This window comes from Rhamphochromis sp. 'chilingali' (genome assembly GCF_963969265.1).
Source record: "Rhamphochromis sp. 'chilingali' genome assembly, chromosome: 19".
NCBI lineage: Eukaryota > Metazoa > Chordata > Actinopteri > Cichliformes > Cichlidae > Rhamphochromis > Rhamphochromis sp. 'chilingali'.
The window spans coordinates 20,687,818-20,700,053 of record NC_137946.1 but is presented as its reverse complement, the minus strand read 5'-3'; the positions used below and the strand labels follow the sequence as shown (position 1 = coordinate 20,700,053).

The 12,236-nt window shown below is 43.0% G+C and overlaps 1 protein-coding gene across 7 annotated transcripts in view; it reads right to left on the bottom strand.

The window, feature by feature from the left end:
- The window catches only part of LOC308386587 (EH domain-binding protein 1-like protein 1), a 28,694-nt gene that overhangs the window by 3,600 nt on the left and 12,858 nt on the right, over nt 1-12,236 (bottom strand). For 4 of the 7 annotated variants that reach the window (XM_080866231.1, XM_080866232.1, XM_080866236.1 and 1 more), the window contains 9 exons: nt 11,623-11,964; nt 9,930-11,477; nt 8,557-8,829; nt 7,881-8,399; nt 7,444-7,548; nt 1,985-2,192; nt 1,727-1,875; nt 1,554-1,602; nt 870-1,194 (listed from right to left, as the gene is read on the bottom strand). In XM_080866231.1, coding sequence (XP_080722357.1) covers nt 870-1,194; nt 1,554-1,602; nt 1,727-1,875; nt 1,985-2,192; nt 7,444-7,548; nt 7,881-8,399; nt 8,557-8,829; nt 9,930-11,477; nt 11,623-11,964 — 3,518 coding nt within the window. The remainder of the gene's footprint in view (nt 1-869; nt 1,195-1,553; nt 1,603-1,726; nt 1,876-1,984; nt 2,193-7,443; nt 7,549-7,880; nt 8,400-8,556; nt 8,830-9,929; nt 11,478-11,622; nt 11,965-12,236) is intronic. The other 3 variants (XM_080866235.1, XM_080866233.1, XM_080866234.1) reach the window with 3 other exon arrangements.

Below are 12,236 nucleotides of genomic sequence, written 5' to 3'. Positions count from 1 at the left end.
CCATATGTACTTAATCCAGTAAAATGAAAAGCCAAAGAAAGAACTATCAAAGTGAAAGTAAAACATGTATCTGAATCTGCTCCATTGACACTTTGTGGATGTCTGTGATTACCAGGAGCCACAGCAGAAAATAATGCCCTAATGGTCATGACATATTAAATATTACTACATCGTGATTGAAGCACAGATGTACATGACATCACTTACTGGATGTCCTAACTGGATGCCGACCAGGCCAAACCATTGATAACAGCACAGGAAGGAAAAAGGCTGAGATGGTTTTCTCACATATGAACTCATCAGAACTTTTCCAACTTTGACAGAACACGCAGAGTTCATGCCAGACCTCATCGCTCATGAATCTATTTGAGATAACGTGTCTCCAGGGACATTCAGGAGTTTTAAATAAGAATAATAAATTTCACAGCTGTTCTACTGGGACTAATATTTATAGCCAAAATGAATATTAAACACATTTGCACTAAAAAGGCACATCTGGTATCTCTGGGAACCAACAAAAATCTTAAGTGAGGCATTGTGAACTTGATTTATTGATCTGTTTTCTGTGCCTCTTGTTGCCTTAGCTCTAACTTTGCTACTTCACATTCCTAAGTTACCCTGGGAAACACTAGTGTTTCCACCTTTGCTCCTTTCCTTTCTGCTCTCCTCGCTGTTTTTGCTCTTTTTTTTAACCCAGGTTTATGGTGTGAAAGGGCTTGCATAATAAAAAGTTTTTAACTATGCCTGCACAGTTTGTTATGGTAAGACAACAGAAACTGTAAAAGTTCCAAAAAGCCAAAGTGGGCAAAATTAACCTTATTTGGTGAATATATAATAAAATAATCATACAGAGGGAATAATACTAGTACCTTTAAGCTGTCGTTTAGCTCTTGGCGGCGGGACCACCAGCGTGCTGCTTCCTCCCTCTTCTAGACTCACTCCTTCATTTAGTCTGGCCATGCAGAAAGCAGCAGCGTCCACATTCGTGGGAGTCGGGCCGGTGAGAGCGACGCCGTAACTGGACTTACTGCTGTTGTGCTCTATCTGCAGCACGCTCAGCTCCTGGTTGGTGAAGTGTGAGCGGATCTGGCTGAGGTAGGTCATGACTATGAGCCTGTCAGGCACGGACAGAAGGACCATGTCTGACGGCTCCAGCAGGCGAGAGATTCCCAGCGCCTCGAAGCCATCAAACGCCTGATGTTGTTAGGAAACACAGGATTACAATGGGAGATGGCAACAATTGCCCTAGCAACACTCTTTTAATAGAACAGCAGAATATGTGCTCTGGAGCAAAGCCTGGAAAACTATCATTCAGGACCACTTTAAAAAATACAAGAACGTCTGGCTGCTTGTAAGCAAAATATAAAGAAATAAGGGGTGGGCTAAGAATTATACTTATTGCTCTGGGTGTTAATCGTCAAACATCTCTGACTATATTGCATGAAAAATATTGATCTAAAAGTTACCAGAACTATGTCATCATCCTTTCATGTGGCTGCAAAAACAAACTGATGGCACAGTGCACTAAACTAAAAACATTAAATCATGCTCACCTTTTTATTGTTGAGTTTGATATCATGAGGGTCCAACTGGTCAAAATCTCTAATGGCACAAAAGCAGGAACAGAAAAGTAGCTTACAACATTAAGATGAACAGTTTAGTTAATATTTATAATTTCTAAAGAGAATCTACTCAAAACTAGTAACTTTTGTGTAAAATGTCGTACATTTTGTCTGGATGGAAGTGGTGTAGGATGGCACAGAAGGCCAGCCCATTTCTCCAGGAAGTGCTGAAGTTTGTGACCTTTACCCCCTGGTACCCACTAGTGATGCTCTGACACCACTCGAGCAGCGATTGGCTGGAGTTCACCAGATCCTGGAGAAAGAGGGAAAGAAATGTTGTTTCTGTGCATCTACGCAAATGAAAAGCCAAATACGTATGATGAGTAAAGAAAAGTATAAAGATGAGTATTCATTAAATTTACCTCAGCTGTGTCGTCCTTCCCATCAGCCTCCTCCCGGACCACTGTAACAGGATCCAGGGTCCTGGGGTCAGAGGTCTCTTCTTCTGGTAAAGTAGGAAGACGAGATGATGTGATCTCACAGTGATGGACTGTGCTGGGCGAGTCGTCTAGTTGGAATGGTGGTTTCTTAACTACGTCATCAGGGAGGTCAGCCAGCTGGTGTTTTGGCCTAGGAAAAAAAAGATATATGATGTGAAAAAAGCTTAACTTAGAAGAAATGAAGGAGGTTATCGATGCCGTTTCATCATTGCCATGTGCAATTTTTCAGATTTGACATGCAAGCTTGCCATGATGATGATGATGAACTGAACAAACTCACGATGTTAAAAGAGCGTGATGGAAAACATACAGCAGTCGTGTGATTTGCATCAGGATTTGCAGCATGGTTGCCTCAATGCAGGCCTACGCTTTTGGCATTTTATGGGCATACACTCATTTTTAAGCATCTCAGTTTGCCTTTTTGGGTCACATCACCCATGTGTGACCTAAGCAAAAGCCTTAAGCCAGCTGGTTGTCATCAGAGCCTGATTTTGACAGATCTTGCAAGCGTCTTTCCTCACTGTCACTCAGCCAAGCATACATCAAACACCTGACACATTTTTTTAGTTTAAATAATCTTGCTGATTATGATGGCCTTGAACACACTCCCTTCTTTTTGTTGCAAGTTTTAGCGATTTGTAACAAAATGGGGTCTCATCCGGGATCTGCACCTAGGGCCTCTTTTCAGCGTTTCGGTGTAAAATACTCTTTGAACATAAAGTTGAAAAAAGTGACCTCTAGAACAGCCACATGCACTCATGTGTACAGATACACAGACTACACCAGAGCTTGTTTTTTGGGGTTCAGCCAAGTTCAGCCAAGAAAAGACAACATTAGATCTCAGCACACAAAGCTGTACTAAAACATTGTGCTTTATAAGCCAAGTCTCAAACGAGTTGGTCTAATAAAACAGGACAAGATAACAGCCTATCCTGACTTACGCATTTTCCTCTGCCTGTGGCTCTTCTGTTTCAGTTAGTGATATTTCCTGCAGGGCATCAAAGCTGGGAAAAACTAAGTGTTGATTGACAACAGTGAGATCTGTGGCGATGTCCAGTTGTTTTTTTGGCTGCTCAGTGTCACAGTCAATATCCCCCGGGGCCGGGATGAGTCGTTTCATATTGTGAATGCTGGACACCGGGGATGAGTCACCTGACATCAGGCGAATTTTAGCCAATAGGAACTTTTCCTCTTCTTGGAGTTGTTGGTCTTTGGAGTGACTCGTGCAAAGGTTGTTCATTTGTGCACTGTCACTCTTTTGGCTGTCACTGTCACTCTTGTTTAAACTGAAAGTCTTGGAGTTGTTCACATCTTCCTTAACCTTCATTTCAAGACTTGTGTGTGATTGTGTGACTGTATTTATTTCACTATCTACTTTAGTGACGCTCATGTCTGTGTATGTCTTAGTATGTTTTGTATCAGACTGTATGTTGGAAGTGCTTGGAGGGAGAGGCCAAGGAACCACTGACGACTGAACAAGTTCTCCCTCCTCATCAGCTGCTACCTCAAGGCTATGGCTAGTATTTGTAGCAACAGCTTTTCTCTGTCCTTTTAGCAGCTGTTTCTGTGATTCATTAAGTTGGGGAACGGGTTTATTCCTCACTGTCTGATTGACTGATATCCCCTGCTGAGACACAGACAGAGGGTTAGGATGTGGACTGTCTGTTAGACTGGTTAATGACTCAAGAACTTCTGGTTTATTTGGCTGACTGGGAGCAGGGCTCTGGTAAAGTGTTTGTTGGCTGAAAACAATTGAAGAGGACTTCTGGTTTACAGCTGGGGAAGGGTGGCCTGGTCTGAAGACAGAAAATCAAATTTCAGATCTCGTGTGTTTTTCACAAAACTCAAGAACCACAAACCTAGCCAGCATCCTTTTCATGCCCCATTCCCTTTCTTTGCAAACACACCTTCATTCATCTCAAGCAACCACATATTTACCCTTTCAAGATCACAAACGTCTAAAGATTCAAGGACAAACATTTTGATGAACTAAGGGTAGTGCATGGTGGATGTTAAAGCTCACTGTGCTTTTCCCACACTCAGCTATTTTTATGTCATTCCTTGGACATCTTGTTAGGAAAAGATTTTCACAGAGAGTCCCGGAGCATTAGTAGAACCAAGGCCTAGCAATGAGATTATACTAGTTTTGACTTTCTCTAGCCTCGAATGCATCACAGCATCTGAACATCAAAACAATCAATGCATCCACGCCACTTGACATTCTGTGAAGCTGCACTGATTACAGAACTATGTAAGTAGACGTGTCATATTCATGTAGACAGCAAAAATAACTCATGCAGTAGATGCACATACATCCATTGCATGCTTTTTTATTTTCATGCTTGCAAGATTTACTGCTACACATTTGTCTAAACAACAACTGAAAGCCTATGGTTAACTACTAAAAGTTCATATTTGCAATTTTTCCATAGATTTACAGGAGACTATCAATGGGCTACACTGACACTGAAACACTGAAAGATAACATAATCTTAACTTTGATTATTACCCTCCTCAGTTTACAGTAAATGGAAATAAAGAACTGTTCAACTGAGTAGAAGCGTGCTATGTAAGTACCAGTCGACTCCAATAAGCATGGAGTTTAGGTCACAGCGAATTAGGAAGCTGAGGAGAAGATGGGACATATAATAATAATTAATCCAGAACAACAATAATGGTCTAATGATGTTCTTTGGAAGGTTGCATGTATGATTCACAAGCAAATACATGACTCTTTCATAAGAAGGACATGCACGGCCAGGCCAAACGCTCAGTGGGGTTTAACTAACGTGATTTCCCCCGGAGTTAAAGAAAACACAGTCCAGAGATCCATTAGAAGCAACGAGCACAACTCTCTCTTTACTCACCTCTCTCCCTGTGGCTATTTATCTCTCCCATACCCCTTACTCACCCTGCTTCCCCTTCCATGTACAGCTCAGCCAGCCAGATGGATCCAAGAGCTTCCTGTCCCCTCTCATATGATATTTCCTCAACATCATCCTCTCTCAGCCACTCTGGGATGGCTCCATGTTTAAGATAGGATTTGCCTTTTTTAAGTGATTTGAAGCCAGGATCATCCATGGTTTTCTTAACAATACAAACATAGTCCTCAGCTTTGCTGGTTTTAGTTTTGGCTGCAGGGGCAGAATCAGCCGGGCTGGTCAATACTTCAGCATTAGATATTACAGTGTTTGCTAGTTTAGGATCAGAACTGAATCCTGATTCCTCATTATTACCTTGTGACCTCTCATCATATGCAATATCCTCTAATTCTACCTCCCTCAGTGGCGGACAGTTGTTTTGTTGGCTGCTATCCACTTTCTGGTTGACTTTTTCTAAAGCAAGAACAGGAAGGGCCTCTGTCCTCCACTGTGGGGTTTCTCCATGGTTGTCCTCCTTTCCTTTTCCTTTCTTCTCTTTTTTCTTTACTTCCTCATTGACATCCTTTCTCTGTTGCTTTGTTTCGGGCTCTGTTTCCCTTTTCTCCTTATGCTCATTCCCTTGCCTTGTTTCGTCCACTCCATTCCTTTCTTCCTTTCCCTCTTTTATCCCTTCTCTCTCACTCATCCTCATCTCCTTTCTCCCTTTTTCCAACCTTTTTATTGCCTCTTCTTTTTCCCTCTCCAACCTGTGTTTCTCTTTCTTTGCTTCCTCTTCCCTCTCCTTCCTGTCTCTCACTTGCTTCTCTGCCCTCTTGATGTTTTCCACCTTTTCTCTCTCCTCTCTCTCCCTGTTCCCTTCTCTTTCTTTCTCCTGTTCACTAGCAGCTCTTCTCAGAATTGCCACCAGATTGTGTGCCTCGTTTAAAGATGAGCACTCTTTTTTCTGAGTCTCAGAAACTTTTTCTTCTGCAGTCGCCTGACTCTCTGCTGTGTCAGAGAAGTCTGTGGGTGGCAAAATGTCCACATCAATGGGAATCGGTGGATCATTATCCGCCTCAGAGGAACACAAGATCTCCGGATCTACTTCATGTAAACATGGCTGGAGTTCATTATTTATAAGGTGGCATGGCTGTTTGATAGAGGGTTGCGGTTGACCTGCAAGAGTCGATCCTGATGTGTTCAGGATGGAGGCCACTGTCTCGTAGCTAAAGGGCAGATACGAACAACAGGAAAACTGTGAGACAGAGCTCACCCGAAAACGACCTGCTTCATGAGCTCTGAACACTGTGACAGAGGGTGAGACAACATGTTTGATTAAAAATAGTTCCTTCCCAGACTTTGTTTTGGTGCTTTTCCAAAATGCCGTGCAAAAGCACCCAAAAGAAACACTGTTTGCTACAGCGAGAGCAACTCTGCACAGCATACCGATTTTTCTCTTTGACGGGATTAGGAACAAGTGAAATACTTTCTGGTGGCACAGAGCTGAGAGCTCAGATCGGCCCACAGACAAGCCAGCAGCTACATATGCAAGATGAATCCTCAAAGAGCCACTCAATACTTAAAAACCACATTGGCAAAGCCAGCCCACCACATAATCAAAACAATCACAAAGATCCACTGGATGGTGCATTCTCCAGCGATGGATGCTTTTATATGCAGCCAGTTTAAATGCCACGAAAGCAGTTAATAAACATCAAAATGTTTCAGTACTTCACTGAAAGTTGCCACGCAGCAACTTTTTTAGAGATGAGGTAATAATGCATTAACGTGTAGGCTCTTACATAATGAGGTGAATGTATTAAATGTTTTACCTCGTCTAATATTTCTTCGGTCTGTTACACTACCACCCTTCATTTCTTTACATTTTGCTTCCAAGGAGCTAGAATTTTATTTTTTTTTGTGTGTGTAATTTTTAAAATCATGATGAGCAATAGTTAATAGTTCGTTTTTTAACATATCACAACACTGACCAATGAATCACTGCAGCATAAATAAGGATCCTAACTCGAGGGATGAACCAGTGTTAGTGTCTACCTCTCTGCACTGAATTATACTTGTTATTAATCTCTGGCTGTCTTCCACAGCATGTCTTTTGTCCTGTCTTCCCTCACTCATCCCAGCCAGTCATGGCAGATGGTCGTCCCTCCCTGAGCCTGGTACTGCCAGAGGTTTCTTTCTGTTAAAAGGGAGTTTTTCCTTTCCTCTGTTGCCAAAGTGCTTGCTCATATAGGGGGTCATATGATTGTTGGGTTTTTCTCTGTATGTATTATTGTAGAGTCTACCTTACAATATAAAGCGCCTTGAGGGAACAGTTGTTGTGATTTGGCGCTGTATAAATAAAATTGAATTGAATTAGACAACAAGAACCAATTTTAAATGGTATCTTTAGGGGCTTTGTTAATAGCAACCCGTTGCAATAAAAGCATATCTGGATAGAAAAACACACAGTAGAAGTCCACACAGTAGCACACACACACGGACACACACAGAGAGACTCACCCTCTGTATAACACCCCAACTACTGCTGACATGAAACCAGCAGGCGCCTCCCTCTGCTGCTCTGCAACACACACATCTGCCTCTGTGTGCGCACATTTCTCAGCACTACCAGACACACACACACACACACACACACACACACACACACACACACACACACACACACACACACACACACACACACACACACACACACACACACACACACACAGGTCCATTATATACTTGTGTAAAGCTCTCATCAAACCGCTCCATTTGAAATACCACTGCAGCACTGACAGAGGTCAATATAAAGAAAACAGCTTCAGGTGAGGTTAGTTGCAGTTGCTGAGTAAGCACTTGATAGGCTGCAGCACCCAGAGGAACGTTAGCCATTAAAATGCGCATGTGGTGTCACGCCATGCAGCAAACACTGCAAGCAACCATCGCTGACTCACCCCCCTATTACACCTTCCTCCTCTTTCAGCTTCTCCTCCTTTGCTTCCTTGCTTTCACTACTTTCCATCCCTTTTTCCACTCCTATCTCGGTGGTGGTCTCCTCCACAGCTGCCCACAGCTGTTTTTCTGCCTCGCACACTGGGTCCTTATTGTTGATGAAATGCTCGTGACCACCAGGCACGGCATCGGCTGGTTTCTCCTCATCTGCTCCCTCCTGTTGTGGTTTTCCTGATGGATGAAGAACTTGTTCCGGCCGCAGTTCTGGTTTTGGTTTCGAGGGCTGAAGTGGCTCCAGCGCCAGAGTCACATGCTCTCCAGCTTCTTGGGGGGGAACCTCGACTGAGGGTGCTGATTCCACGCTGGGTCCCTCTGGCTCTTTAGGCTCCTTTTTAACTGCCGGTGCGCTGGGCTGAGAAGAGGGTGCGGCAATATGATGTTCATCTCCATCTTTTGCTTTAACTGGTTGGCTCTCTTGCCTAACAGGCGTGTGCACCTCAGCAGCATCCTCTCCGTGTGAGCTAGAAGAGAGGGAAAACCACATGAAGGATATATCCACTAATTGGCATTTCGTACAAACATGGTTAGGAAACCAAACAATTAGCGAGGCATGCGAAGCACAAACAAGAGGATTAAGCAGAGAAGCAGACAAAGATGTGCCCCCTAGTCTGTTCTTACCCTCTGCACAAAGGTTTTGTACCCTCCTCGGCAGAGATTTTTTCAGGTGTAACTTTCCCACTTCTCCCTTCTAGCACTTTCCATAGAGGAATCTCTGCATCAGACAGCCTCTGTTGAGGTGGCACCACCATCGAGACCTCTAATATAACTGCTTTATTCTGGGCTGTTGGCTGAACAGCAGGGCCAGGCAGAGTACATGTGGCAGAGACTTTCTTTTCTGGCACAACAATGTTTGACAGTGAACCCTCGCTTATGAGAGACAGTTGCCCAAGACTGGAGAGAAAGGAAAAACAGGAAGAAAAGGAGCAGAGGACAGCCATTATTAATTATAAAAAACAAACAGAAGTAGGGGTGAGCGATGACGGGCAGCTGAGATATACCAGGGGCAAGACCACCGATATCAGTACCAGTTATTACAGCAGGATGCAAACCTCCACCAAAGCTGCTCACTCTCTGGGCAGTATGTACTTCTAAGGGAACAGTACTGTGTTTTGTATATATTCACTTTATTAAGCTGAATACCTTCAGCTTATTATAAAGCATTATACTATATATATTATATATATATTACATAAATTATATTTGTCTTCAAAGATGTAACACATTTTGGGATTAACTTAAATAAAAAGCAGATGTGAAATGTAAAAGTGAGGTCAGACGTCAAATGTGACCTGATATTTGGATGCAAACTATAATTTAAGTGTTATTTATAATCCCCATATACCAGTATCATTTCCTGAACGTTGCCAATACAAACAAAGGCAGCTTATTTGACCTTTCACAAGAGGTCAGAGGTCTAAAGTAACCTTATACTTAGAATCGCCATTGATCATTCCATATATGGATATATGTTGTCAGTACAAGCAGTGGCAGTAAGAAACATAGTTTTAAATAGATCTATATAGCATTATTATAAATTTGGCCATCAGATCAATATTTTGAACTTGAAAGTGAGATGATATTTTAAATGTTTATACAGTACTATGTTGACAACACATAGTACACTTGTAAGAATCATACATTATAAATTTTAAGCCTTTTGTTGACTTTCAACCAATAATTCATCTTTGTGTTTAAGTACAGAATAACACACATGGGAAAGCTACAAAAACATGACCTCCTTGGCAGAAGTATTAGGCGAGAGAGCAGAGAATCCTGAAAAAATCACCACAAAGTAATCAGACGGATTCAGCTTCACGCAGCTTTAAGTCGGAAATAAGTGATTTTTAAGATCATGAACTCAGTTTCAAGTTTTGAGTCTCTCTGATTTCATTTGCTGATTAAAGAAGAAGCCATCTGTGTTTACAGACCACACAAAGCGCAATCAGCACGCACAGAGTGAAATCACCACTTATTTCAGAACTATAACTCACCGCTCGCTGGAGTTTGGTTTCCGAACTGATGGAGGGGCATACTCTCTGTCTTGTGATTGGTTGGGAATTTGTGAGGGAAGCCGCTTGGATGCAGTGCTGCTTTTGACCAGCGGAGGGAAGTGAGGAGCAGGAAGTTTTGTTTGTGTCACATTTTTAAGAGCCGCGTTGGCGTGTTTGGTACCAGCAGGGGTCATGTGTGTGTTTAACTCAGAAATGGACAAGGAGGGAACTGTTTTCATCTTTTCTTTGTCTTCATCTGACTTGTTGGCCTCCAGACTGCAGACCGATGCTGCTCGAGCCTCCTTCTTCTTTCTTCTCTCCATCTCCTCCTCCTGCAGCTTCTGCTTTTGTTTTTCTTCATTCTTTTTCCTGTCTTCTTCCTCTTTCACTTTCATTTCAGCTTTCTCTTTCTCCTCTCTCTGCCTCTTCACCTCATCTTCCTTCTTTTTTCTCTCCTCCCCCTCCTTTTTCTTCTTCTCTGCCTCCTGTATTCTCAGCTCCTCTTGAAGTCGCCTTTTCTTTTCTTCTTTTTCCCTTTTGATTCTCTCCATTTCCTCCCTTTGTATCCTCTCCTTTTCTTTCTGCTCCTTTACGAGCCTCTCTCTCCTCTCCTCCTGCCTTCTCATCTCCTCTTGTAGTTGCCTCTTCTTTTCTTCTTCTTCCCTATTAATTCTATCCATTTCCTCCCTTTGTATCCTCTCCTTCTCTTTCTGCTCCTTTAAGAGCCTCTCTCTCCTCGCCTCCTCTTCACATCTTTTCTCTTCCTCTTCCTTTTTCTTCCTCTCCATCCTTTCTATCTCCTTCTCTCTCTCCTCTTTGAGTCGTCTCTCCTTTTCTTCCGCTTCTCTCTTCTTTCTCTCCTCTGACTCTTTGAGTTTTTTCTCCTCCTCCTCCCTTTTTCTTCTCTCTTCCTCTATTATTTTCTGCTGCTCCTTCTCTTTGGCCTCTTTCAAGCGTTTCTCCTCCACCTTTCTTTTTTCCTCTTCCTCTGCGAGCCTCTTTTTCTCTTCCTCCCTTCTTTTTCTTTGCTCCTCAACTGCTCTCCGCTCCTCTATCTTTTTCTCCTCCTCTTCCTTCATCTTTTTGATGAATCTTTCTCTTTCAAGTCTTCGCTCCTCCTCCCTCTGGAGTTTTTCCTTTTCCTCCTCCAGCTCCAGGAGTCTCATCTCTTCCTCTCTTTTTCTCCTCTCCTCCTCATCTCGCTTCCTCATCTCCTCTTCTACCCTCAATTTCTCCTGTTTCTCTTTCTTCTCCTTCAGGAGTCTCTCCTCCTCACGTTTCATCCTTTCTTTCTCCTTCTTGATCTCTTCCTCCTCCTGTAAGAGTCTCTTCTTCTCCTCTTCCAACAGTCTCTTCTTCTCTTCCTCATGTTTTCTCCTCTCTTCTTGCTTTAAGAACATGGCCTTTTGCTCTTCCTCTTTTCGCCTCCTTTCCTCCTCTTGTTTCTTTTGAATTTCTGCCTCCCTCTGCTTCTCCTGCTCCTTTGCGATTGCTGCTCCCTCTAATTGCTTTTCTCCGTACTTCTTTTCATTGGTTTTTTGTTCAAGACTGCAGAACAGATACACAATATACCTTAAGGCTTTATTTCTCTGTCTGCGTGTATCACCTTCATCATCACTTCACATTCTGCAACCTTAGCATTTGTTTTCGAAAATAATTATTCCTGATTGCATCCTTGAATATAAATACTCACCCTGGGGGACACCTTTTGATAGTATCGTGCTTAGAGTCATCCTCTTCCAGAAACAAACCCCTTGATTCTTGTCTCTGGTTAGGCGACTCAAAGATGAAATCATCAAAGTCAGGCTCTGGCTCTGGCTTTGCCAAGGGCGGCTTTTCTGTGTTAATGGAGCTACTAATACTCTCACTGGAAGGCTTTTTAACATCAATTTGCTCTGGAACATTGGGCTGTTTAGGAGTTATAAATGCTGCCACGACAGTGGTGGAGGGCTGCTGGGGAGTGGCGCGCTCGCAGGAAGCAAAGGGCCAAGGAGGGGGTGGCGCTATGATCAGCTCTGAGCGGGTCTGGGGAGGACTAGGGACAGAAATATTGGAGGTCAGGCTCAACAGATAAGCAGTTGAGATTACAGAAAGCTGAGAGTGCAGACCAGACCAGGATATCAAGGCAACAGGAGGCAGAAATCAAAGCGCTTTGCAACTGTTGGCATATGTTAGCATCATGGAAGCACAATCACAAACAAGAAGCAACTGTGATGCGCTGGGGAAGTGCACACTGACAATTATTGTAGTCCTTCATCTAGTAACATGAACAGCAGACTGAAGCACTAATTTGGGGATAATTTGGAT